At 39.6% G+C, this 26,363-nt stretch overlaps 1 protein-coding gene across 7 annotated transcripts in view; it reads right to left on the bottom strand.

Moving 5' to 3' along the window:
- The window catches only part of UBN1 (ubinuclein 1), a 58,099-nt gene that overhangs the window by 11,537 nt on the left and 20,199 nt on the right, over positions 1 to 26,363 (bottom strand). For all 7 annotated transcript variants that reach the window (XM_037029917.1, XM_037029916.1, XM_037029912.1 and 4 more), the window contains 4 exons: positions 26,159 to 26,288; positions 25,827 to 25,945; positions 25,541 to 25,675; positions 25,223 to 25,369 (listed from right to left, as the gene is read on the bottom strand). In XM_037029917.1, coding sequence (XP_036885812.1) covers positions 25,223 to 25,369; positions 25,541 to 25,675; positions 25,827 to 25,945; positions 26,159 to 26,288 — 531 coding nt within the window. The remainder of the gene's footprint in view (positions 1 to 25,222; positions 25,370 to 25,540; positions 25,676 to 25,826; positions 25,946 to 26,158; positions 26,289 to 26,363) is intronic.

Raw genomic sequence — 26,363 nt, 5'->3', positions numbered from 1 at the left:
AGCTGCAAGCAACCTAGGTGCCCGTCAGTAAATGAATGGATCAAAAAATTATGGTACATATATGCAATGGAATTCTATGCAGCAGAAAGAAAGAAGGAGCTCCTACCCTTTGCAACAACATGGCTGGAACTGGAAAGCATTATGCTGAGTGAAATAAGCCAGGTGTTGAAAGACAAATACCATATGATCTTACCTTTAACAGGAAGCTAAACAACAAAACAAACAAGCAAGCAAAAATAAAAACAAAGACACTGAAATAGAAAACATGGGGACAGTGACCAGAGGGGAGAGGAGAGGGTATTTCAGGGGAAAAAGGGGAAGGATTTACAGGAACTAGTATAAAGGACACATGGATAACAACTAAGAGGGGTGGAAATGGGAGGAAGGTGGGGAGCACTGGGGAGGGGGGGCGTGGGCTGGGATGGGAGTAAAAGACAGAAAACTGTACTTGAACAATAATTAAATTTAAAAATTACTTTAAAAAATTACAACTAAACTACAGAGCACCCATCATTTATGACCCCTGCAGTATAGCTGAGCAGAAGTGCTACAGCTCAACATACAAGGGTGGAAAAAAACCCTGAAATATATTTTTAAAAATTTGTGTATTTATTCTTACATGTTTAAACTTCAGTCACCTTCAAAGTACTCTCCATTTGATGCAACACATCTATCAAGACATTTTTTCCACGGCTCAAAACAGTTTTTTAACGCATCAATTTTGATGCCTTTTTAGTGCTTCTGATGGTTTTATTTCATCTTTTCCACACTAGCAAAATATTTCATTGAAGACTTTCTTCATCCATAGAAACAAAAAAAGTTCCTTGGGGCAAAACTGGATGAATAGGTAAGGTGGGGCACAGGGATCGTGCTGTTTTTGGTCAAAAACTGCAAAACACTCAGTCACATGTGAGCAGGTGCACTCATAAATCACCCATCATGAAATGGGCAAATGGGTTGAAAGAATCTTCAAAAAAAATTCACTGAAGCCAAATGCAGCCTCTTATAGCAACGCCAGCTGGTACACTGATACAGATGGGTTCCCAAAACATTGAACTAGCAGAGAAAGCCTGTACGGCAAAAGGCCTGCCCTCCAGAAGATAATGCACATGGACCCATATTGAGACTGGTAAGAGAGGCACAGATGCCAAATGGGTTGGTCCCACATCCATGTATGGTATTTAAAAGTCTGGAGGGATAGCTTGGCTATAGCAGTCTCCCCTAAAAAGCAAGGACTCCCGCCCTGCACTAAGATCCCCAGCCCAGAGTTCCAATGCCAGGATAGAAGTCCCCAAACTTCTGGCTGTGAAAACTAGCAGATTTGGGGTTAAGTAAGACAGAGGGCAGCTGGAGTCTCAGATGTTCTGCTAAAACAGGGGTGTCAAACTCATTTTCACCGAGGGCTACATAAGCCTCGTGGTTGCCTTCAAAAGGCCAAATGTAATTTCAATTCCATAACAGTTAGGAAGCAGTTACATTTATTTATACAGCCCTAAAATTATTTTGGCCCTTTGAAGTCAACCTCGAGGCTGATGTGGCCCCCACTGAAAATGAGTTTGACACCCCTGTCTTAAAGGTTCACAAACCCAACAACAAAGGGGGAGACTTCTGCCAAGATGGAGGCATAGGTGGAAACACTGTGCCTTCTCCCACAACCAAGTTTGAATACAACAAAGGTTTGGAGAAACAAAGACACAACCAAAGGACAGAAAATTGAATTATACGGAAGTCCGACTACATCTAACCGTTCAACGGGGACGGTAAGAGGGGCGGAGCCAGCAGCGAGCAGGGTCGGGCAGGACAGGGCCCCCGACCCAGGTGCGCAGGCAGACGGGAACCAGTTGGGGTGCGGGGCAGACCGCGGGCGCATATTCGCTCGTAGTGAGACAGACCACGCAGGCCCCAGGGGGCGAGGGCTGATGGCGGTGGCACACTCGCGTGCAGTGGGACGAAACGCGTGGTCCTGGTGACGGCAGCAACTGCGGCACCGGTGAGGGCCGTGGCGGCAGGCGGCGGACAGGACGCCATAGTCCCTCTTTGACCCCGCCCCCACATACAGCGTCACAACCCAGCGACTTAGTTGCCCTGCAATACCAGTGAGAGCCATTGTCCCTCTTTGACCCCGCCCCCACATACAACGTCACAACCCAGCGACTTAGTTGCCCTGTTCTAGTGAACACTTTAGGGCTCTGATCCTGCTATGGAACAGGCACGAACAACCCGAAAGATGGCACAAGAAGAACTCAAAGTCCCAGAGCCAATAACTCTAAGCGACCGAGAAATTGCCAGCCTCTCAGAAGCACAATTCAGGACACTATTTATCAGGATGCTCACAGAACTGGTAGATTATAGTCACAAATTAGAGGAACAAAGTCACAAATTAGAGGAACATATGAAGGCTAAACTAATTGAAATGAAGGGAGATGCACAGGAAACCAATAGTGATGGAAAGGAAACGGGGACTCAAATCAATGGAATGGACCAGAAGGAAGAACAAAACATCCCACCAGAAAGGAATGAAGAAATGAGAATTCAAAAAAATGAGGAGAGGCTTAGGAACCTCCAGGACATCTTTAAACGTTCCAACATCCGAATTATAGGGGTACCAGAAGGGGGAAAGAAACAGCCACGAGTGGAAAACGTATTTGAACAAATAATAAAGGAGAACTTCCCCAGTCTGGCAAAGGAAATAGACTTCCAGGAAATCCAGGAAGCTCAGAGAGTGCCAAAGAAGTTGGACCCAAGAAGGAACACACCAAGGCACATCATAATTACATTAGCCAAGACCAAAATGAAGGAGAGAATCCTAGAAGCATCAAGGGATAAGGGGACAGTCACCTACAAAGGAGTACCCATCAGACTGTCAGCGGATTTCTCAAAAGAGACCTTACAGGCAAGAAGGGGCTGGAAAGAAGTATTCCAAGTCATGAAATCCAAAGACCTACAGCCAAGATTGCTTTATCCAGCAAAACTTTCATTTAGAATGGAAGGACAGATAAAGTGCTTCTCAGATAAGGTCAAGTTCAAGGAGTTCATCATCACCAAGCCCTTATTATATGAAATGCTAAAGGGACTTATATAAGAAAAAGAAGATGAAAAATATGAACAGTGAAAGGACAGCAAACACACAGTTATTAACAACCACACCTAAAACAAAAGCAAACCAAGAGGACAGCTAGATCAGGAGTGGAACCATAGAAATGAAGAACACATGGAGGGTTAGAAATAGGGGGGTGGGAGGGGGAGAAGGAGGGAGAAGGCACAGAAAATAGCATAGACAGTAGGTAGAAAATAGATAGGGGGGAGGGCGAGAATAGTGGGGGAAATATAGAATCCAAAGAACTTGAGACACGTGGTTATAAACTAAGCGGGGGAGAATGGTGAGGGAGGGAGGGTGCGGGTGGAGGGGAATGAAGGGGGGGAATAGAACAACTGTAATGGTATACTCAATAAAATATATTTAAAAAAAAAAGGTTCACAAACCCAAAAGCAGCAGCATCTGGCCTCTGTGTGCCCTACACCTCTTGCTAAGTAGGCCAAAGCCATACACTACGAACAGCCAACCTCAGTTCTCAGCTTTGCCCTCTCAGGCACATCTAAAATTAGCACAGTGGCAACCATCTGTAGATCACTTTGTAGTTCATACCAGATAGCCCCAGGCTGGGCACAAGCAGTGACTGACCTTGGCCAGCACCTTCCAAGAGGCCCCAAACCAACACATCTGGTGGACAATTTCAGACCAAACCAGAGCATCACCCAACCACCCCGACTAACAACACACTCAAAGGATAGTCTCAGCAGGCACCAGGCTCCACTACTGCAAATCCTACTCTATAGGGTCCACCCCTTGTACAACAGTTCCTCCACCATATTCATAGACAGTATTCAAAATTAAACTGCTTCAGGATCAGTCCTTCTCACTAACATGACAACAGCAATCAAGACCTACAACAGGAGGGACACACAACCCTCACAAGGGACACACCTGGCTCAGGTGACTGGGAGACTGTACCACTAGGTCCCACAAGACACCTACTACATAAGGGCACTCTACCAAGACTGGGAGATGTTACACCTCTACCCACTACACAGAAACAAACACAAGAAGGCAGCCAGAATGAGGAGACACAAAAAAAATTCCAAATAAAAGACAAGAATAAAACTTCAGAAAAAAAAGAACTGAAGAAAATGGAGACTAGCAATGTATACTAGATGCAGAATTCAAAACACTGGTTCTGAGGATGCTGGCTGATCTCAGGGAGAACTTCAACAAAGAGATAAAGAACATAAAAGTGGAGAGAGAAACATTAAAAAACAGTCAGAAATGAAGAATACAGTAACTGCTGTAAAGCATACATTAGCGGGAATCAACACAGATTAATGAAGCAGATGATCAAATCAGTGCTTTGGAAGGTAAGGTAACAGAAAACACCCAATCAGAACAACAAAAAGAAAAAAGAAATAAGGATAGTTTAAGGAGCCACTGGGACAACATCAAGCATACCAACATTCACATCATAGGGGTGCCAGAAGTAGAAGGAAGGGAGTAAGGAATTAAAAACTTGTTTGAAGAAATAATGACTGAAAACTTCCCTAATCTAGCAAAGGAAGTAAGATATACAAGCCCAAAAAGCATAGCATCCCAAACAAGATGAACCCAAAGGTCCACACCAAGATAGGTCATAATTAAAATGCTAAAGGTTGTATGTTGGTTTCTCTTCAGATCATATACATCTTTTACTTTTTACTAAAATGCTAATGATTAAAGACAAAGAGAGAATCTTAGAAACAGCAAGACAAAAGCAGTTAGTTGCCTACAAGGGAGCTCCCCTAAGACTGTCAGCTATTTCTCAACAGAAACTTTGCAGGCCAGAGGGAGCAGCACAAACTATTCAAAGCGGTGAAAAGCAAGGACCTACAACCTAGATTATTCTACCCAGCAAGACTATCATCATTTAGAATTGAAGGACAGATAAAGAGCTTCCCAGACAAGAAAAAACTAAAGGAGTTCATCACTAATAAACCAGCACTGTAAGAAATATTAAAGGGACTCTCCTTTAAGATGAAAAAGGGGGAAAATGATAAAAAATATGAAAATGGCAAAAACTACATATCTATCAATTACTTTTAATGTAAATGGAGTAAATGCTCCATTCAAAAGACATATGATGGCTGAATGGAGAAGAAAACAAGTCCCTTACATATGCTGTCTACTGGAGACTCACTTCAGATCAAAAGACTCACACAGACTGAAAGAAAAGGGATGGAGAAAGATATTTCATGAAAATGGCAACAACAACAAAAAAAGCTGGGGTAGCATGCAAGACAAAGTAGACTTTCAGGCAAAGGCTGTAACAAGAGAAAAAGAAGGACACAGCAATTCTACTTCTGGGTATTTATCCAAAGAAACCCAAAACATTAAATTGAAAAGACATATACATCTATATGCTTATTGCAGCATTATTTACAATAGCTAAGACATGGAGGCAACCTAAGTGTCCATCAACAGATGAATGGATAAAAAAGTAGTAATACACATATACAATGGACTACAGCTAAGTAATAACTCAGCTATAAAAAAATAATGAAATCTTGCCACCTGCAATAACATGGATAGACAAAGATGATATTGGGCTGAGTAAAATAAAACAAAGACAAATAACATGATTTCACTTATATGTGGGATAAAAAAAACAAAATAAATGAACAAACAAAACAGAAACTCACAGACACAGAGTATTTTGATGGTTACCAAATGGGAGGGGGCTTGGGCAGATGGGTTAAAAAGTGGAAGGGATTAAAAGGTACAAATTGGTTGTTAACAAAATAGTCACAGGGATGTAAAAGTATAGCATAATATAGTCAGTATTATTGTAATAACTATTTATATGCTATCATATAAGTACTAGATTTATATAGATGATCACTTGTAAGTTATAAATGTCGAATCACTATGTTGTACACTTGAAATTAATGTAATACTGTATGTCAACTGTAACTGAAAAATGCAAAAAGCTCAAAGAACGTCAAGAAAGATGAAATCAAAGAGACCCACTATATGGGTCATTATAGTGAGACATTATAATCAAGCTTCTAAAACCAGAGACAAAGAGAGAATCTTGAAACCATCAACAAAGAAGAAAACTGTCACATACAATAGCTCTTCAATAAAATTAGCAGCAGCCCTGACCAGTGTGGATTAATTGGCTGGGCAGCATCCTGCAAAGCAAAGGGTCACCGGTTCAATTCCCAGTCAGGGCACGTGCCTGGACAGGGCACATGTGAGAGGCAACCAATTGATGTTTCTCTCCCTCTCTCTTTCCCTCCCTTGCCCACTCTCTGGAAGGAAATAAATAAAATGTTTAAAAAATAAAAATAAATAAATAAAATTATCAGATTTCCCATCAGAAACTTTGGAGGCCAAAGGACAGTGGGATGCTATATTAAAAGTACTAACAACAGCCCTGGCTGGCGTAGCTCAGTGGATTGAGCATGGGCCTGCGAACCACACGATCGTGGTTTGATTCCCAGTTAGTATAAACGTTAAAAGGCAAAAACAGGAGATCATGTATAATTACAATAATAAATTAATAGATACACACAAAAGAAATTTTAAAATGACAAAAACAAACATGGAATGAGTGAGTAAAAATTGTAGTGATTTTAAAATGTGCTCCAACTTAAGTGACCATCAATTGCGTGGTAAAAACAAAAATTTATGACATATACAAGAAATATAAAGAAAAGAAACTAAATATAACACCATAGAAATTTATAAACATAAAACAGAAGAGAGCAAGAAAATAAGAAAGGAACAGAGAAGAACTACAAACACAACTATAAAAAATACATAAAATGTCAAACTACATCTATCAATAATTACCTAAATGTAAATGGACTAAGTGCTCTAATAAAAAGGCACAGAGTGTCTAAATGGATTAAAAACACAAGACCTGAACATATGCTGCCTATAAGAGACCCACTTTAGATCAAAAACTCACATAGACTGAAAGTTAAGAGAAAGAAAAATATATTTCATGCAAACAGAAATAAAGAAAGAGCTGGCACAGCAATACTTTTATCAGGCAAAACAGACCTTAAAGCAAAGACTGTCACAAGAGACAAAGAAGATGTTTCTTAATGACAAAGGAACCAATACAACAAGAGGACATAACTCTGGTAAACATCTATAACATCTATACACTGAAGGAAATATTACCAGACATAAGGGAGAGAGTACCAGTAACACAATAATAGTAGGGAGCTTTAACACTCCATTGAAATCAATGGATAAACTATCCAGACAGAAAATCAAAAAGGAAAAAGAGGCCTTAAATGTCACATCAGGCCAGATGGACTTGGTATATTTACAAAACTTCACCCAAAAGCAGCAGAATATAAATTCTTTTCAAGCATACATGAAACACTGTCCAGGACAAAGCACATTAGGCCACAAAAGAAGTCTCAGTAAATATAAAAACACTGAAATCATATCAAGCATCTTCTGATTACAATGGTATAAACGAGAAATCAAATACAGGAAGAAAACGAAAGAACACAGAATATATGGAAGCTAAGTAATGTGCTACTAAACAATGAATGGGTTAATGATGAAATCAAGAAAGATACCAAAAGATACCGCGAGAAAAATGAAAATAAAAACACAATGATTCAAAATCAATAGGATGCAGCCAAAACAGCTCTAAGAGGGAAATTCATAGAAATACAGGCCAAACTCAAGAAGAACAAAAAGTCTCAAATAAAGTCTACTCTTACATTTAAAAGAACTAGGAAAAGAACAAATAAAGCCCAAAGTGAGTAAAAGGAAGGAAATATTGGGTTGGCCAAAAAGTCCCTTTGATTCTTTCCGTAAGATGGCTCTAGTAGCTCTTAGCTGTCTTTAACTTCATTTGAAATAATTTTATTAGATTGTATTGTCATCTCAGTGTGCATTTTTTAAAAAATCAAATTTGGTGAATTCTTGTGCAGCCATTTTAATATTGAAGATGGAAGAAAATAAGCAACATTTTCAGCATATTACGTTTTACTTCAAGAAAGGTAAAAACACAACTGAAATGCAAAAAATGATCTGTGCAGTATATGGAGAAGGTGCTGTGACTGATCGAATGTGTTAGAAGTGGTTTGAGAAGTTTTGAGCTGGAGAATTCTCACTGGATGATGTTCCACACACTGAAGCAGACAGCAGTGAAGCAGACAGCAGTTGAAGTTGATAGCAATCAAATTGAGACATGGAGAATAATCAACATTATACCATGTGGGAGATAGCCAACATACTCAAAATATCCAAATCAATAAAGTTATTGGTAAAAATAAAAATGTGTCTCTTATTTTTCGGAAAACACATACAGACTTTTTGGCAAACCCAATACAGTAACAATTTCTCAGCAAAGGGGATCATAAAAGGAACATACCACAGTATAATAAAGACTGTATGTGGAGGATCCAAGAAGGCAGCAGAGTAGACGGAAGTTATACTAACCTCCTCCCAGGACCAAACTGGAATTACAACTAGATTATCAAAAAATCATCCTGAATAATCAACTGAACACAAGCTGGAGTGAAGCCTTATAACCAAGGACTTGACAGAAGAAACCACATCACCACACCAAGACTGGCAGTAAGTGCAAGAGAGGGCTGGCTGGGTTCTCACGGGCAGCAGCTGAAGTTCCGAAGGAATATTTCAGTGGCCAGGCAGGTCCCCACTGAAAGAAATCCCAGCGGATTTCTCAAAAGAGGCCTTACAGGCAAGAAGGAGCTGAAAAGAAGTATTCCAAGTCATGAAATCCAAAGACCTACAACCAATATTGCTCTATCCAGCAAAACTTTCATTTAGAATGGAAGGACAGATAAAGTGCTTCTCAGATAAGGGCAAGTTCAAGGAGTTCATCATCACCAAGCCCTTATTATATGAAATGCTAACGGGACTTATATAAGAAAAAGAAGATGAAAAATATTAACAGTGAAAGGACAGCAAACTCACAGTTATTAACAACCACACCTAAAACAAAAGCAAACCAAGAGGACAGCTAGATTAGGAGTGGAACCAGAGAAATGAAGAACGCATGGAGGGTTAGCAACAGGGGAGTGGGAGGAGGAGAAGGGGGGAGAAGGTACAGAAAATAGCATAGACGGTAGGTAGAAAATAGATAAGGGGGAGGGTAAGAATAGTGGGGGAAATATAGAATCTAAAGAACTTGAGACACGTGGTTATAAACTAAGGGGGGAGAATGGTGGGGGAGGGAGTGTATGGGTGGAGGGGAATGAAGGGGGGGAATAGAACAACTGTAATGGTATAATCAATAAAATATATTAAAAAAATAAAGTAAAAAAAAGAAACAAACAAATAAAAAAGCTCAAATAAACAATCTAACTTTACACTTAAAGGAACTTGAAAAAGAAAAATGAAGCCCAAAGTGAGTAGAAGAAAGGAAATAATAAACATCAGAGCAGAAACACATTAAATAGATAGAGTCTAAAAAAAATGATACAAAAGATCAATGAGTCCAAGAACTCGTTCTTTGTAAACATAGAAATGACTGACAAACCTTTAACCAGACTCATCAAGAAAAAGAGAGGACCCAAATTAATAAAATCAGAAATGAAAAGAAGAGAAATAACAACCGATAAGAAAGAAATACAAAGGAGTGTAAGAAAACATTACAAACAACTACATGCCAACAGTTTGGACAACCTGGAAGAAATTAATAAATTCCCAGAAACATACAATCTTCCAAAACTAAATCAGGAAGAATCAGACATTCTGAATAGACATTACTGCTTCAGTTTCACCTAATGAAACTGAAGCAGTAATCAAAAAATTCCAACAAACATAAGCTCTGGACCAAATGGCTTCACAGGTGATTTTACCAAGCATGCTAGCAACCCAGCACCATTTATACCCCTTATAAAGGGGTATAAATAAAGATCAAATGTAACAAATCTGCAGCTAATATCATACTCAATGGTGAAAAAGATCAAGAACAAGACAGGGATGTCCACTTTCACTTTTTGATTACAGTTCTGGAAGTCCTAGCCACAGAAATCAGACAAGAAATAAAATGCATCCAAATTAAAAAGAAAGACATTGCCCTGGCTGGTGTGACTCAGTGGATTGAGTCTTGGTCTGTGAACCAAAGGGTTGCTTCGTCAATTCCCAGTCAGCGAACATGCCTGGGTTGCCGGCCAGGTCTCCGGTAGCGGGTGCACGAGAAGCAACCATACACTGCTGTTTTTCTCCCTCTCCCTCTCTCTAAAAATAAGTAAATAAAATCTTTTAAAAAAGACATAAAAGTGTCATTATTTGTAGATGACATGGTATTATACAGAAAAAATCCTAAAGGTTCCAACAAGCAACTGTTAGAACTAATAAGTGAATTCCCTAAAGTGGTAGGATACAAAGTTAATATTCAGGAATCAGTTGCATTTCTATATACCAATAACAAATCTCATAAAGAGAAATTTTTTACAAATCCCATTTATAATGAATGGCAAGGTGGAATAAAAATACCAGGAATAGAAAAAAATCCCATTCGATATAGCAAAAACAAAAATAAAATATCTGGAAATAAATCTAACCAAGGAGGTTAAAGACCTGTATGCAGAAAACTACACAACACTGAAGAAAGAAATCAAGGAAGACACAAACAAATGGAGACGTATACCGTGTTCATGGATTGGAAGAATTAACATCATCAAAATGTCCATACTACCCAAAGCAATTTACAGATTCAATGCAATACCTATTAAAGTACCAATGGCATATTTCACAGACATAGAACAAACACTTCAAAAATTTATATGGAACCATAAAAGACCCCGAATAGCAGCTGCAATGTTAAGAAAGAAGAACAAAGTAGGAGGGATCACAATACCTGATATCAAACTGTATTACAAGGCCACTGTAATCAAAACAGCCTGGTACTGGCATAAAAACAGGCACATAGACCAATGGAACAGAATAGAGAACCCAGAAATAAACCCAACTCTCTACAGTCAATTAATATTCGACAAAGGGGGCAGTATCATAAAATGGGGTAAAGATAGCCTCTTCAACAAATGGTGTTGGGAGAACTGGACAGCTACATGCAAAAAAATGAAACTCGAGCACCAACTTACATCATACACCAAAATAAATTCAAGGTGGATAAAAGACTTAAATATAAGCCATGACACCATTAAAGTCCTAGAGGAGAACATTGGCAGGAAAATCTCAGATATTTCACGCAGCAACATTTTTACTGATATGTCCCCTAGAGCAAGGACTATAAAGGAAAGAATAAACAAATGGGATCTCATCAAAATAAAAAGCTTCTGCGCAGCTAAAGAAAACAGCATTAAAATAAAAAGACAACCAACTGTATGGGAAAACATATTTGCCAATGATACCTCAGACAAAGGTTTAATCTCCAAAATATACAAAGAACTCACACGACTTCACTCTAAGAAGACAACTAACCCAATTAAAAAATGGGGAAAGGACTTGAACAGACACTTCTGCAAGGAGGACATACAGAGGATCCAGAGACACATGAAAAGATGCTCAATATCACTAGCTATCAGAGAGATGCAAATTAAAACTACAATGAGATACCACTTTACACCGGTGAGAATGGCTATCATAAACAAAGCAATAAACAACAAATGTTGGAGAGGGTGTGGAGAAAAGGGGACTCTGGTCCACTGTTGGTGGGATTGCAGACTGGTACAACCATTATGGAAAACAGTATGGAATTTTCTCAGAAAACTAAAATTGGACTTGCCTTTTGACCCAGCAATTCCACTGCTGGGATTGTATCCTAAGAACCCTAAAACACCAATCCCAAAGAACCTATGCACCCCAATGTTCATAGCAGCACAATTTACAATAGCCAAGAGTTGGAAGCAACCTAGGTGCCCGTCAGTAAATGAATGGATCAAAAAACTATGGTACATATACACAATGGAATTTTATGCTGCAGAAAGAAAGAAGGAGCTCCTACCTTTTGCAACAACATGGATGGAACTGGAAAGCATTATGCTGAGTGAAATAAGCCAGGTGTTGAAGGACAAATACCATATGATCTCACCTCTAACAGGAAGCTAAACAACAAAGCAAACAAGCAAGCAAAATATAACCAAAGACACTGAAATAGAGAACAGGCTGACAGTGACCAGAGGGGAGAGGGGAGGGAATTTCAGGGGAAATAAGGGAGGGATTTAGAGGAACCTATATAAAGGATACATGGACAACAACTGAGAAGGGTGGAAATGGGAGGGAGGGGGGAGGATGGGGGTGGGATGGGATGGGAGTAATAGACAGAAAACTGTACTTGAAAAATAATTAAATAAAAAAAAGGAAAAAAATAAATAAATAGATGAAATCTTAAAAAAAAATACCAGGAATAATTTTAAGTAAGGAGGTAAAAGATTTGGAAAACTACAGACACTGAAGAAAGAAACTGAAGAAGATACAAGTTGAGGCTATACCTTTAACATTCGTCCTATTCATGATCACAATATAGGAAGAATTAAATGTCCACACTACACAAAGCAATCTACAAATTCAATGCAATCCCTACCAAAATACAAAGGGCATTTTTCACAGAACTAGAATAATCATAAAATATATGGAACCACAAAAGACCCTAATAGTTACAACAATCTTGAGAAAAATGCATGAAGTCAGAAGTATCATACCTGATATCAAACTATATATAAGGCTATCATAACTGGCTGCCTTGACTGGGGCGACTCAGTTGGTTGGGCACAGTCCTGCAAAGCGAAAGGTCAGCAATCTGATTCTTGGTCAGGGAGTATGACTGTGTTGCGGGTTTGGTCCCAGGTTGAGGCTCAGAAGAGAGGTAACAAATCAGTGTTTCTCTCCCACATCAATGTTTCACTCCCTCTTTCTCCCTCCCTTCCCCCTCCCTAAAAATAAATAATGGGCTAGCCAAAAAGTTGGTTTAGACTTTTTCATAAAACAAAAGACACATTTTTCATTTTCAACAATAACTATTGATTTAGCTATTTTGAGTATGTTGCTATACTCAAAATGTTGCTATACTCAATATTCACAAATGACACATTTGATGAGAAGATGGTATCCAAAATATATAAGGAACTCAGACAACTTAACACCAGAAAAACAAACAATCCAAATAAAAAATGAGCAGAGCACACAAAGAGACATTTCTCCAAAGAGGACACAGAAATGGCCAGTATACACATGAAAAGCTGCTCAAAGCCACTAATCATCAGGAAAATGCAAACTGAAACCACAATGAGGTATCGCCTCACACGTTTCAGAATGGCTGTCACCAATAAACAAGTGTTAACGAGGATGTGGAGAAAAACAAACCCTCCTCATACACTGTTGGTGGGATTCTTGGGGTTTTTTTTCTTTATTGGTTGTGTTTCTTTTCAGAGAGAGAGAGAGAGAGACATCAATTTTTGTTGTTCTACTTACTTATGCATTCACTAGTGGCTTCTTGTATGTGCCCTGACTGGAGACTGAACCCACAACCTTGGCATATCAGGTCAATGCTCTAACCAACTGAGCTACCTGGCCAGTGCCCATTTGGTGGGATTCTAAACTGGTACAGCCATTATGGAAAACAGTATGAAGATTCCTCAAAAAATTAAAATCAGAACTACCACATAACCTGGCATTTTCACTTCTGGGTATTTATCCAAAGACAGCCAAACACTAAATCAAAAAGATATATGCTCCCATATGTCTATCACAGCATTATTTACAATAGCTGAGATGTGGAAGCAACTCAAATGTCTATCCACAGACAAATGAATAAGAAGATGTGGCACATATATACAATGGAATATTACTCATTCATAAAAAAAAAGGAATGGAATCTTGCCATTTGCAACATGGATGGACCCATATGACATTATGCTAAATGAAAAGAATCAAACAGAGAAAGACAAATACCATTTGATTTCACTTACATGTGGAAGCTAAAAAAACAAAAGAAATGAACCAACAATATAGAAACAATCTGACAGATACAGAGAACAAATTGTTGCTCACCAGACAGGAGGGGGGTTGGCAGGCAATGGGTAAAAAAGGTAAAAGGGGCCCTGGCTGGTATAGCTCAGTGGATTGAGCACAAGCCTGCGAACCAGACAATCGCGGTTCAATTCCCAGTCAGGGCACATGCCTGGGTTGCAGGTCAGTTCCCAGCATGGGACGCATGAGAGGCAACCATACATTGGTATCTCTCTCCCTCTCTCCTTCCCTTCCCCTCTAAAGATAAATAAATAAAATCGTAAAGAAAAAAGGTAAAAGGGATTAAGAAGAACAAATCACCAGTTATAAAAATAGTCACAGTGATGTATAGTACAGCACAGAGATATAGTCAATACTGCAATAATCATATATAATGTCAGATGGGTACTTGACTTGCTAGGGTAATGTCTAATCACTATGTTGTATATCTGAAACTAATAATACTGTATGTCAAATGTAATTTAAAAATAAATTGAAAAAAATTTTAAGTCTCAAATAAACAACCTAAATTCACAACTTAAGAAACTAAACATAGCCCTAACCAGTGTGGCTCAATCACTTGAGCATCATCCTGCAAAGTTAAAGGTTGCGGGTTCAATTCCCGGTCAGGGCACATGCCTGGGTTGCAGGTTCTGTCCCTGGTCATGGTGCATATGAGAGGCAACTGATGGGTGTTTCTCTGTCACATTGATGTTTCTCTCCCTTTCTCCCTCCCTTCCCCTACCCTCTAAAAATAAATAATAAATTCATCAAAAATAACAAAACTAAATACATCAGAAGGAAATAATAAATATTATAACAGATAAGCAAAATAAAAAGTAAACAACAGAGAAAAGCAATAAAATCAAAAGTTGGTTCCTCAAAAAAGTCAACAAAATTGACAAACTTTTAGCTAGTTCTTGCACTATAAAAAAGGGGGAGAGAGAGAGAAAGATATAGAAGATTTGAGACAGCAGTTGTGAGCACCTGTGCCTGGACAGCACCCGTCACCACAATGGCTACCATCCTTCAGCTTCAGCAAGAACAAGCTGGAGGGCTGAAGACTATGCATCTAGAAGGACGAATGTTTCAAGGACTTGCTTCTACAGCCTCTCTTATTTTAGAAACAGAAAAGAGTGACAAGAGACTGCCACTGAATCCCAAGAAGCAAAGTCCACCAAAAAAGCCTGCACAAGCAGCTACACCTCCTAAGTCATTTGACAACATCAGCTACAAGAATCTCCAGTGTCATGACTACATTATGCACATCTTCTTAGACCTAAACCTGGACCTCTTGAAATTTCAGTTGCCTGAGAGTCTCCTTACCACTGCTAAGTCAGTTAAATGGTTACCCTTATGTCATCTACTGCATTCTTGCCTGCAAAATAAAGTCTGCTAAAGTCAAGAAAAAGAAAAGACTCAAGTTACCAAAATCAGAAATTAAACACAGGACATTAAAAAAGAAACAAATAAAACATGAAAGAAAGTGGGGACATTACTACCAATTCTACAGAAACAAGATGAATTAACAACATATGAAAGTACTCAACAACTGTATGTCAACAAACTGGTAACTTACATGAAATAAACAAATTCCTAGAAACAAAAAAGCTACTAAAACTAAATTATAAAGAAAAGAAAATCTGAATAAACCTGTAACTAATAAGAAAATTGAATAATCAAAAATCTCCCAACATGATCAGTCTAAGACAGTATTATGCTGACTGAAATAAGTCAGAGAAAGACAAATACCAGATAATTTCACGTATACGTGTAATCTAAAACAAAATAAACCACAGAAAAGAAATAGACTCATTGACACAGAGAACATTTTGATAGTTGCCAGAAGGGATAGTGGTTGAGGGATGAATTAAAAAAGTAAAGGGATTAAGAAATACAAATTGTAGTTACAGTAGAGTTATGGGGCTATAAAGTACTGTATAGGAAGTATAGCCAATAATATTGCAATAACTATATATGGTGTCAGATGGGTACTATATTTACTAGGGTAATCACTTTATAAGGGATATAAGTGTGCATTTACTATATTGTACACCTGAAACTAATAACATTGTGCATCAACTGTTAATTTTAAAATAAAAACTATTTTGGGGGGGTGGTCAGGGCTGGGAATAAAAGACAGAAAACTGTACTTGAACAACAATTAAATAAAAATTTTTTTTAACTATTTAAAAAATAAAAATTAAATTAAATTTAAAAATCTCCCAACAACACAGCCCTGGACTTGATGGCTTCATTGGTGAATTCTACCAAACATTTAAAGAACTAATATCAGTCCTTTCCAAACTTTTCAAAAAAAAAGAAAGAAAAACAGAAGAAACTGAAGAGGAGGATAAACTTCCAAACTCATTCCATGTGGGCAGTATAACAACCCTGATTCCAGAGCCATACAACTACACTACAGGAATAATACAGACCAATATCCCCAAGGAACAGTGATACAAAAATCCTAGCAAAGAGAATTCAACAGCATATTAAAAGCATTATACATCATGACAAGGGAAATTTATTCCTGGAATGCAAAGATGGTTCAATGTACAAAAACCAATCAATGTAAAACACCACATCAGCAGAAGGAAGGAGGAAAAAAACCCCACATGATTACCTTAACTGATGCAAAAAAAAAACAAAAATTCAACACCCTCTCATGATAAAAACACTCAACAAACTAGGAATAGAAGGAAACTACTTCCACATAATAAAAAATGTATGTAAAAAAACCACAGTGAACATTATACTCAATGGTGAAAGACTGAAAGTGATTCCTCTAGGACCAGAAACAAGGCAAGAATGCCTGCTTTTCACCTCTTCTATTCAACACAGTATTGAAGTTGCAGCCAGAGCAATAGGCAGCCAAAAAAAAAAAAAAAAAAAAAAAAAAAAAGGAAAGGAAAGAAACAAAAGGCATCCAAATTGGAAAGTAAGAAGTAGAATGATCTCTGCTTGCAGATGATATGGTCTATTGTGTAGAAAATTCTAAAGATTCCAAAAATGGCATTGTAGACTAATAAATGAATTCAGCAAAGCAATAGAGTACAAAGTCAAATAGACAAATTCTTAGAAACAAAAAATCTGCCAAGACTAAATTATGAAGAGAAAGAAAATCTGAATAGACCTATATAACTAATAAGAAGATTAAATCAATAATTAACATGCAAAAATCAGTTGCATTTCTACACATGAACAATTATATTCACAATATTTTAAAAAACCTTAGAAACTAAATTCATCAAGGACATGAAAGACTTACACAATAAAAACTATAAAACATGGCTAAAAGAAATTAAAGACAACATAAACAAATGGAAACATATACCACATTCATGGACTGGAGTACCTAATGTTATGAAAATGTCAGTACCACCCAAAGTATTCTACATACTCAATGCAATCCCTAACAAAATCCTAAAGACAATTGTTTTGCAAAAATAGAAAACCCATTCAAACATTCATATGGAATCAGAAAACCCTGAATATCCAAAACAATCTTAAAAATAAGAACAAAGCTGGAAGAGTCACACTTCTGGTTTCAAAACTACTACAAAGCTATAATAATCAAAATTGTGTGGTACTGGGTAAAGAGACACATAGACGAGCAATTTTCAACTAGTATGCCATAAGAATTTTTAAAAAATGCAATACCTAACTTACCTAACTATTTAGTCAGGGGCACTGACAACTTTTCCCTTATGTTGTCAAATTAAAAAATGACAACGGTCAACACAGCAATAGCCATCTGGTATGAATGAATCAAAATAAGACCTATTTTTTGCGACGGATTGGCAAAAAACATATTTTTTGGCATGCCACAGAATTTTAGTAATTAGTTTATGTGCGCCATGAGCTGGAAAAGGTTGAAAATTGCTGACAACAGACCAATGGAATAGAGAGCCCCAAAATAAACCCTTGTGTATATGGTCAAATAGTTTGTGATATGAGAACCAAGACCATTCATAGGGGAGTAACAGTCTTTCAACAAATGGTGCTGGGAAAACTGGATATCCACGGGCAAAAAGAAAAAAAAAGTTAGGCCCTTACCTGTATACAAAATATACAAAAATTTACTCAAAATGAATCAAGGACCTTAATGAAAGACCTAAAACAATAAATTATATGAAGAAGACACAGGACCAAAGCTTCATGACATTAGCTGTGGCAATTATTTCTTGGATATGACTCCAAAGGCACAGCCAACAAGAGAAAATACTGACAAAGTGGGAGTTCACAAATATCTAAAATTCTGCATCAAAAGACATTATCCATAAAGTAGGGACTTCCAGCCAAGATGGACGCGTAGGTGGAAACACTGTGCCCCCTCCTACAACTAAATTTAAAGACTGTGAAGTTTTAGAAACAAAAACGCAGCCAAAACAGTGAAAACTGAACTGTACGGAAGTCTGACAACAACGAACCACTCAGCCAGACCTGTAAGAGGGGCGGAGTCAGTGGCGGAGTGGGGTCCAGCTGGAAAGATTGTTTGGTCTGACCAACCCAGGAGCGGAGGCGGTTGGTGGATCCCAAGTGTGGGGTAGCAACAGGCGGACCCTGTGAGGGCACAGGGTGGTTGGCTGACTACAGTCACACATTTGCACGCAGATAAACCAAGCGAAGGAGCGAACAGTGAGACAGACTACTCAGGCTAGGGCCCCAGTGATGGGAATTAGAGCCTGGAAGCACCAACTAGAAAGACTTTCTCAGGGTCAAGGGGCCGGAAGAGGCTCCCAGGATCACAGAGAGTTCGTCGGAGAGATCCACAGGGTCCTGGAGAGTACACGGGCCCACACACCTGGGAACCAGCACCAGAGGGGCCCAATTAGCTTATGGGAAGCCGCAGAAGGGGACAGAAATCTGAGAGAGAGTGGATCAGAACAAAGCGCCATCTTTTTTCCCTCTCTGACCCTGCCCCCACATACAGCATCACAACCCAGAGATATGGGCCGCCCCGCCCTGGTGAACACCTAAGGCTCCACCCCTCATACATAACAGGTGCAATCAGACCGAACATTATGACTCAAGAACAGCTCAAAGCCCCAGAGCCTATAATTCTAAGTGACCAAGAAATAGCCAATCTTTCAGATGCACAGTTCAAAACACTGGTGATCAGGATGCTCACAGAATTGGTTGATTTTAGCCACAAATTAGAGGAACATATGAAGGCTAAACTGACTGAAATGAAGGGAAATGCACAGGAAACCAATAGTGATGGAAAGGAAACTGGGACTCAAATCAAGGGAGTGGACCAGAAGGAAGAAAGAAACAACCAAACAGAAAAGAAGGAAGAATTCAAAAAAATGAGGGGAGGCTTAGGAACCTCCAGGACATCTTTAAACGTTCCAACATCCGGATTATAGGGGTACCAGAAAGGGGAAAGAAACAGCCACGAGTGGAAAATGTATTTGAACAAATAATAAAGGAGAACTTCCCCAGTCTGGCAAAGGAAATAGACTTCCAGGAAATCCAGGATGCTCAGAGAATCCCAAAGAAGTTGGACCCAAGAAGGAACACACCAAGGCACATCATAATTACATTAGCCAAGATTAAAATGAAGGAGAGAATCCTAGAAGCAGCAAGAGATAAGGGGACAGTCACCTACAAAGGAGTGCCCATCAGACTGTCAGCGGATTTCTCAAAAGAGACCTTATAGGCAAGAAGGGGCTGGAAAGAAAGAAGTATTCCAAGTCATGAAATCCAAAGACCTACAGCCAAGATTGCTCTATCCAGCAAATTTTTTACTTAGAATGGAAGGGCAGATAAAGTGCTTCTCAGATAAAGTCAAGTTCAAGGAGTTCATCATCACCAAGCCCTTACATGAAATATTAAACAGACTTATCTAAGAAAAAGAAGATAAAAAATATGAACAGTGAAAGGACAGCAAACTCAGTTATTAACAACCACACCTAAAACAAAAGCAAACTAAGCGAACAGCTAGATCAGGAGCGAAACCATAGAAATGGAGATCACATGGAGGGTTAGCAACAGGAGAGTGGGAGGAGGAGAAGGGAGGAGAAGGTACAGATACTAAGTAGCATATACGGTAGGTAGAATATAGATGGGGGAAGGGCAGGAATACTATGGGAAATACAGAATCTAAAGAACTTGTGACACATGGACATGAACAAAAGGGGGGGAATGGTGGGGGAGGGGTGTGTAGGGTGGAGAGGAGTAAAGGGGGGAAATGGGACAACTGTAATGGCATAATCAATAAAATATATTTAAAAAAATAAAATAAGCCCTGGCTGGTGTAGCTCAGTGGTTTGAGCGCGGGCCTGCAAACCACACGATTGCGGTTCGATTCCCAGTCCGGGCATATGCCTGGGTTGCAGGGCAGTTCCCAGCGGGGGACTCATGAGAGGTAACCATACATTGATATTCCTCTCCTTCTCTCCTTCCCTTCCCCTCTAAAGATAAATAAAAAAAATCTTTAAAATAAATACATAAATAAGTAATTAAAAAATTAAAAAAGACATTATCCATAAAGTAAGAAGGCAATCCACAGAATGAAGGAAGATATTTGTAAATTTTTTATCTGACAAGGAATTAACAGCCAGAATATATACAGAACTAAAATTCAACAACAAAAAAAGCAAACCGGACTTCTAGTCAATATGGCAGCAGAGATAAACATGCCTCACTCCTTGCACAACCACATCAGAATTACAGCTAAACTATAGACCAATCATCATTCAGAACCATCAGAAATTGAGCTGAATGGAAGTCCTACAACTACAGAATTAAACATGAAACCACACTGATACTGGTAGGAAAGGTAGAGATGCAGAAAGTCCCACACCCATGTGTGGCAGATAAAAATTGGAAGGGATATCTCAGGAGCAAGGGGTCCTGGCTCCACACTAGGCTCCCCAGCCCAGGGTTTCAATGCCAGAAAGATAAGTCCCCATAACTTCTGGCTGTAAAAATCAGCAGGAATTAAGGTTGCAGAAGAAAGAAACTGTTAGAATCCCAAGCAGTTCCTCTTAAAGGGCCCACTTGCAGACTCCCTCTGAGTAAGTCTAAGTCTGACTCACACTCCCTCTGAACTCCAGCACAGGAAAAGCAAATTGAAAGGCATTAGGGACACATGAGGAGGAACTGAATTGTCAGGAATCAGGACGAGAGCTGGAGGAGCTTTCTCCCAGACAGAAGCCTTCTCCCAGAATGTTATTCTTTTTCTGAGACCTCCCCACACAGAGCATGCAAGTGCCATATCTGAGACTCCATCAATCTGGCTCCCACTATTTCCCCCCTCCCCCAGTGATTCCCTTAGGCCTGACCTCATCCAACTTTCAGGCCTACCCAGGTTGATTTCAGTGGCTCTTCCATATGAATGGCTTATCTTGGCCCATGCTTCAAATCTTCCTAAATTCTCTCAAACAAGCAGTACCTGGTTTCAGTGAGCCCTGTATCTCTCACTAAGTTGCCCTAAGCTGGGCTCTAGCAGCAGCTGGCCTTGGCTCATGGCTTGGCCTCTCCTGGTCACCTCCGAGCCCAGCACAAGTAGCAATCATCTGCTAATGCAGCTAATGCTGTGTGACCCTGGAAAGAACAAAGGCAATGGCTGACCTTGGATGTGCCAACCCAACAGCAATCAAGGCTCAACTGCAAGAGGTGGAGTTCACACAGTGGGCACATCTTGAGTACCCAGCTTGGATAAAGGGGAGGCTGTGCCACTGGACCCTTCAGGGCACCTACTACATTAAGCCCACTCCATCAAGCCTGGAAGGTGTAGTGTAGTTCTAACACATAAAAACAAATATAAGGACGCTGCCAAAATGAGGAAACAAAGACAAAGAGTCCAAATGAAACAACAGAATAAAACACCAGAAAAAGAACAAAAACAAAATGGAGAAAAACAATCTATCAGATGCAGAGTTCAAAACACTGGTTATAGAGATGCTCAAGGAACTTAGAATCAACAGCATAAAAAAGATCCAGTCAGAACAAAGGATACACTAATTGAAATAAAAAACAATTTACAGGGAATCAACATTAGTCTGGATGAAGTCAAGAATCAAATGAGGGATTTGGAACATAAGGAAGCAAAAAAACAACCAATCAGAACAGCAAAATTTTTTAAAAATCCAAAAAAATGAGGACAGTGTAAGGACTTCTGGGACAACTTCAAGCATACGGACATTTGCACCATAGGGGTGCCAGGAGGAGAAGAGAGCAAGAATTTGGAAACCTATTTGAAAAAATAATGAAACTTCCCTAACTTGATGAAGGAAATAGACATACAAGTCCAGGAAGCACAGAGTTCCAGACAAGATGGACCCAAAGAGACCCACTACAAGACACATCATAATTAAAATGCCAAAGGTGAAACACAAAAACAGAATCTTAAAAGCAGCAAGGGAAAAGAAGTTAGTTACCTACAAGGAAGCCCCCATAAGACTGTCAGCTGATTTCTCAAAAGAAGCTTTGCAGGCTAGAAAGCATTGGCGAGAAATATTCAAAGTGATAAAAAGCAAGGACCTCCAACCAAGAGTAGTCAAAGGATAAAGAGCTTCCCAGATAAGAAAAAGCTAAAGGAATTCATCATCACCAAACTGGTATTATAGGGAATGTTAAAGGGTCTTCTTTAAGAAAAAGATAAAAAATATGAATAATAAAATGCCAATAAATAATGTATCAGTAATTGAATCTAAAAAACCAAAATAAACTGACAAGCAGAAGAGAAAGAAAATCATACACAGAGAATGTTTTAATGGTTGCAAGATGGGAGGAGGGTTGGGGAGGATGGTTGAGACAGGTGAAATGATTAAGAAGTACAAATTGGTAGTTACACAAAAGTCATGGGAATGTAAAGTACAGCATAGGGAATAGAGTAGCCAAAGAACACATATGGAGAACCCACAGACATGGACAATGGTGTGGGGATTGCCTAGGGCAGGGGTGTCAAACTCATTTTCACCAAGGGCCACATCAGCCTCCATCTAGGTTGCCTTCAAAGGGCTGAATATAATTTTAGGACTGTATAAATGTAACTATTCCTTAACAAGGGGCAAGGAGCTCAGTGCTGCCGCCAGGTAGAAACAAGGTGCCAGGCCAGATGAAATAAAGTAGAGAGGCGGATTCAGCCCTCGGGCCTTGTGTTTGCCACCTGTGGCCTAGGAAGTGGGGGTCTGGATGGAGGGGGACAAAGAGGGAAAATTTCAGACAACTATAATAGCATAAATAATAAAATATACGATTAAAAAATCAACCCTGGCTGGTGTGGCTCAGTGGATTGAGTGCCAGCCTGCAAACCAAAGGCTCGTTAGTTTGAATCCCAATCAGGGCGCATGCCTGGGTTGCGAGCCAGGGCCCCAGTTGGGGGAGCACAAGAGGCAACCACACACTGATGCTTCCCTCTCTCTGTGTTTCTCCCTCCCTCGCCCTTTCCCTAGAAGTAAGTAAAATCTCAAAAAAAAAAAAAAAAAAAGCAAACCAATTTAAAAATGGGCAAAGGACTTGAACAAACATTTCTGCAAAGAAGTACTTCATAAGATGCTAAACATCCCTAATCATCATTAGGGAAATACAACTCAAAACTACAATGAGATATTACCTCATACCCATTAGGATGACTATCGTCAAAAAATCACAATTTTTGTGATCAACCCTTCCCTGGCCAGGTAGCTCTGTTGGTTAGAGTGTTATCCCCATAAACCAAGGTGCAGATTTGATCCTTAGTCAAGACATATGCAAGAACAACCAATAAATGCATAAAACAAGTGGAACAACAAATCAGTGTTTCTTTCTCTCTTCCTCTAAAATAAACATTAAAATAAAAATAATTTTTTAAAAAACAACAAAAAAAACCCGTAAGCAAATATTGGCAAAGATGTGGAGAAACTGGAGAACCCTGTAAACTGTTGGTGGAAATAGAAAATAACAGCTACTGTGGAAAATTCCTCAAAAAGAATTTAATTAAACATAGAATTAACATATGATCTAGCAATTCCCCTTCTGGATATATATAAACCCAAAACAACTGAAAGCAGGGGCTTGAGATATTTGTACATCCATGTTCATTGGCAGCATCATTCACAATAGCTACAATATGGAAGCAATATAAGTCTGCATCAACAAGTGAGTGGATAAGCAAAATGCAATACGTATATACAATGGAATGTTATTCACCCTTAAAAAGGAAATTCTGTAACATGCTACAACATGTATGAACCTTGATAACACTATGCTAAGCAAAGTAAGCCAGTCACAAAAAGACAAATACTGTATGACTCTAATTATATGAGGTACTGAGAGTAGTCAAAGTTATAGAGACAGAAAGTAGAATGGTGGAGCAAGCATCTACAGGGAAAGAGAAACAAGAATTTATCAGTTAATGGGTACAGATTTTCAGTTTTACAAGACAAAAAGATGAAAATAGATGGTGGTGATGGCTCACAACAATGTGAATGTATAATACCACTCAACTGTACACTTAAATGGTTAAGACTGTAAATTTTACCGATAAGTATATTTTACCACAATAAAGATTTTTTTTAAAGAAGAACACTAGCCCTGGCCAGTATGGCTCAGTGGATTCAGTACCAGCCTGAGAACTGAAGAGTCACTGGTTCAATTCCCAGTCAGGGAACATGCCTGGGTTGCGAGGTAGGTCACCAGATGGGAGCATACTAAGGCAACTAAACAATGTTCCTCTCCCTCTCTTTCTCTCTTCCTCCCCTCTCTCTAAAATAAATAAATAAAATCTTAAAAAGAAAAAGAACATTAGCTCTAGCTAACTTTGTCTGTGTATTGCAAATGTAGCCCATTCATGGGAAGCTACATAATACAAAGCAGCCTATGAGAAAAGTCTAGCAATTAACTCCAATAAGCAGTCAGCCCTGCTACTTGCAAATGTGACTTCTGTTCATTACATGAAGATGTTTCCATCTCTCAGCTTCTAGTAGGAGCCTTATCTCAACACAAAAAGGGCAGACTGAGATAGGAAGAGCATGCAGCCAACTCTGAATTGAAATGGGACAAAGACAAAACCCGGCAGATAACTTCCTTCTTCTGGGGAAGACCAAGAAGACTTATATGCTCCCCAATTCCTCATGTGAATTTAGAGTTGAGTCAACCAGATAGTGATTCTGTAAAGGAAGAAACCCTGTTGGCCCAGCACAAAAGAAGCTCTCAAATATTTCTTTACTGCAAGAATGTCCCACCTTATCATCACACTGAATATAATGGCTCTTCGTGCGCCCTCACCTGGCCTGCATCCAGCCTTTGGGCCAGAGAGGTCTGACCTCAGCATCCAGAAACACCTTCACATAGTCCTCCCAGGAATGGGCCTTGTTGTTCCTCTCCAGATCATAGCTCTCCAGTTTTATCTTCACCACGTGGCAGAGCAGCTCCCTGAGGAGTAGTCAGAAGTCAGAAACTTCAAACTATCCCAAATGCTTCTTCAAGGTTTTAATCATGTGCTTTCACCAGCCCTGATTAAAGTAAATGATTCTAACCTTCATTAGAAATACGGGAACATGCTCAGACACTGGCCCCACAAACCCGGACCCAGTTTGGGCACACCTGATTTCATCATTCCACTGAAATTTCTTCCGGGGTCCCATTATCCTCCTGCCCCCCTTTTCTTCATCTTCGTCCTCATCAGAACAAATCCGTTCTCGTTCTCTCTGCTCCTTGTCTTTCTCCTCTTCCAGCATCCTACCAGGGTGAACAGAATTAAACAGGACCCTTAGGTCACCACAGAAGAACTGCTTTCTCTTGTGTCCACTGCCTCCCCCTTGCCCCCTACCCCAGGGACTTCTAAGACAAGGAGGTGAGAATGCTGACCAGAGCAATGGGACACACTTACTTAGCAACCTTGGCTTGCGTGTGTGCCTGGCATTCATCCTGGTACTTGGCCATCTGCTCTGGCATTGCTCTGCCAATGGCTTCCTTAAGCTTCTGGAGAGGCTCCTTCAGACGCCCCCCCTGCAGAGAGCAAGACACATCATGAGTCTGTTTTATACATCTCTTCTTATAGCTCTAGTAGTGAGGTATATCTTCTTTTACCTCCTGTAGGGAGGACACAATACAGGAATAATTGCACAGAGGCAGTGCAGCAGCACATACAGCATGTGTGAAGACTCAATCACCCTCTCCTCTGGGCCCCAAAGCCAACAGCTCCACTCCAGAGTCACCCACCTGTTCATAGAGGTGAAGTTTTCGAGCACGTTTGACGAGGGTGTCCTTGCTGCAGGGCAGGAATGAAGCAAGATAGGCATACACCCCAGAACGGACCTGGCTACTCAGCTCCCGAGTTTGCACCTCTATGCTGAAGAACAGAACAGTTATCAATGGGCCGCAGCTCATGGCAGCTTCTCTGGTCATTAGGTCACCTACCACAGAC

The sequence above is a fragment of the Sturnira hondurensis genome, unplaced genomic scaffold (genome assembly GCF_014824575.4).
Source record: "Sturnira hondurensis isolate 20B ecotype Veracruz unplaced genomic scaffold, ASM1482457v3 Scaffold0020579, whole genome shotgun sequence".
Lineage (NCBI taxonomy): Eukaryota > Metazoa > Chordata > Mammalia > Chiroptera > Phyllostomidae > Sturnira > Sturnira hondurensis.
The sequence above is the reverse complement of the archived record's forward strand: the minus strand, read 5'-3'. Positions and strand labels throughout refer to the sequence as shown.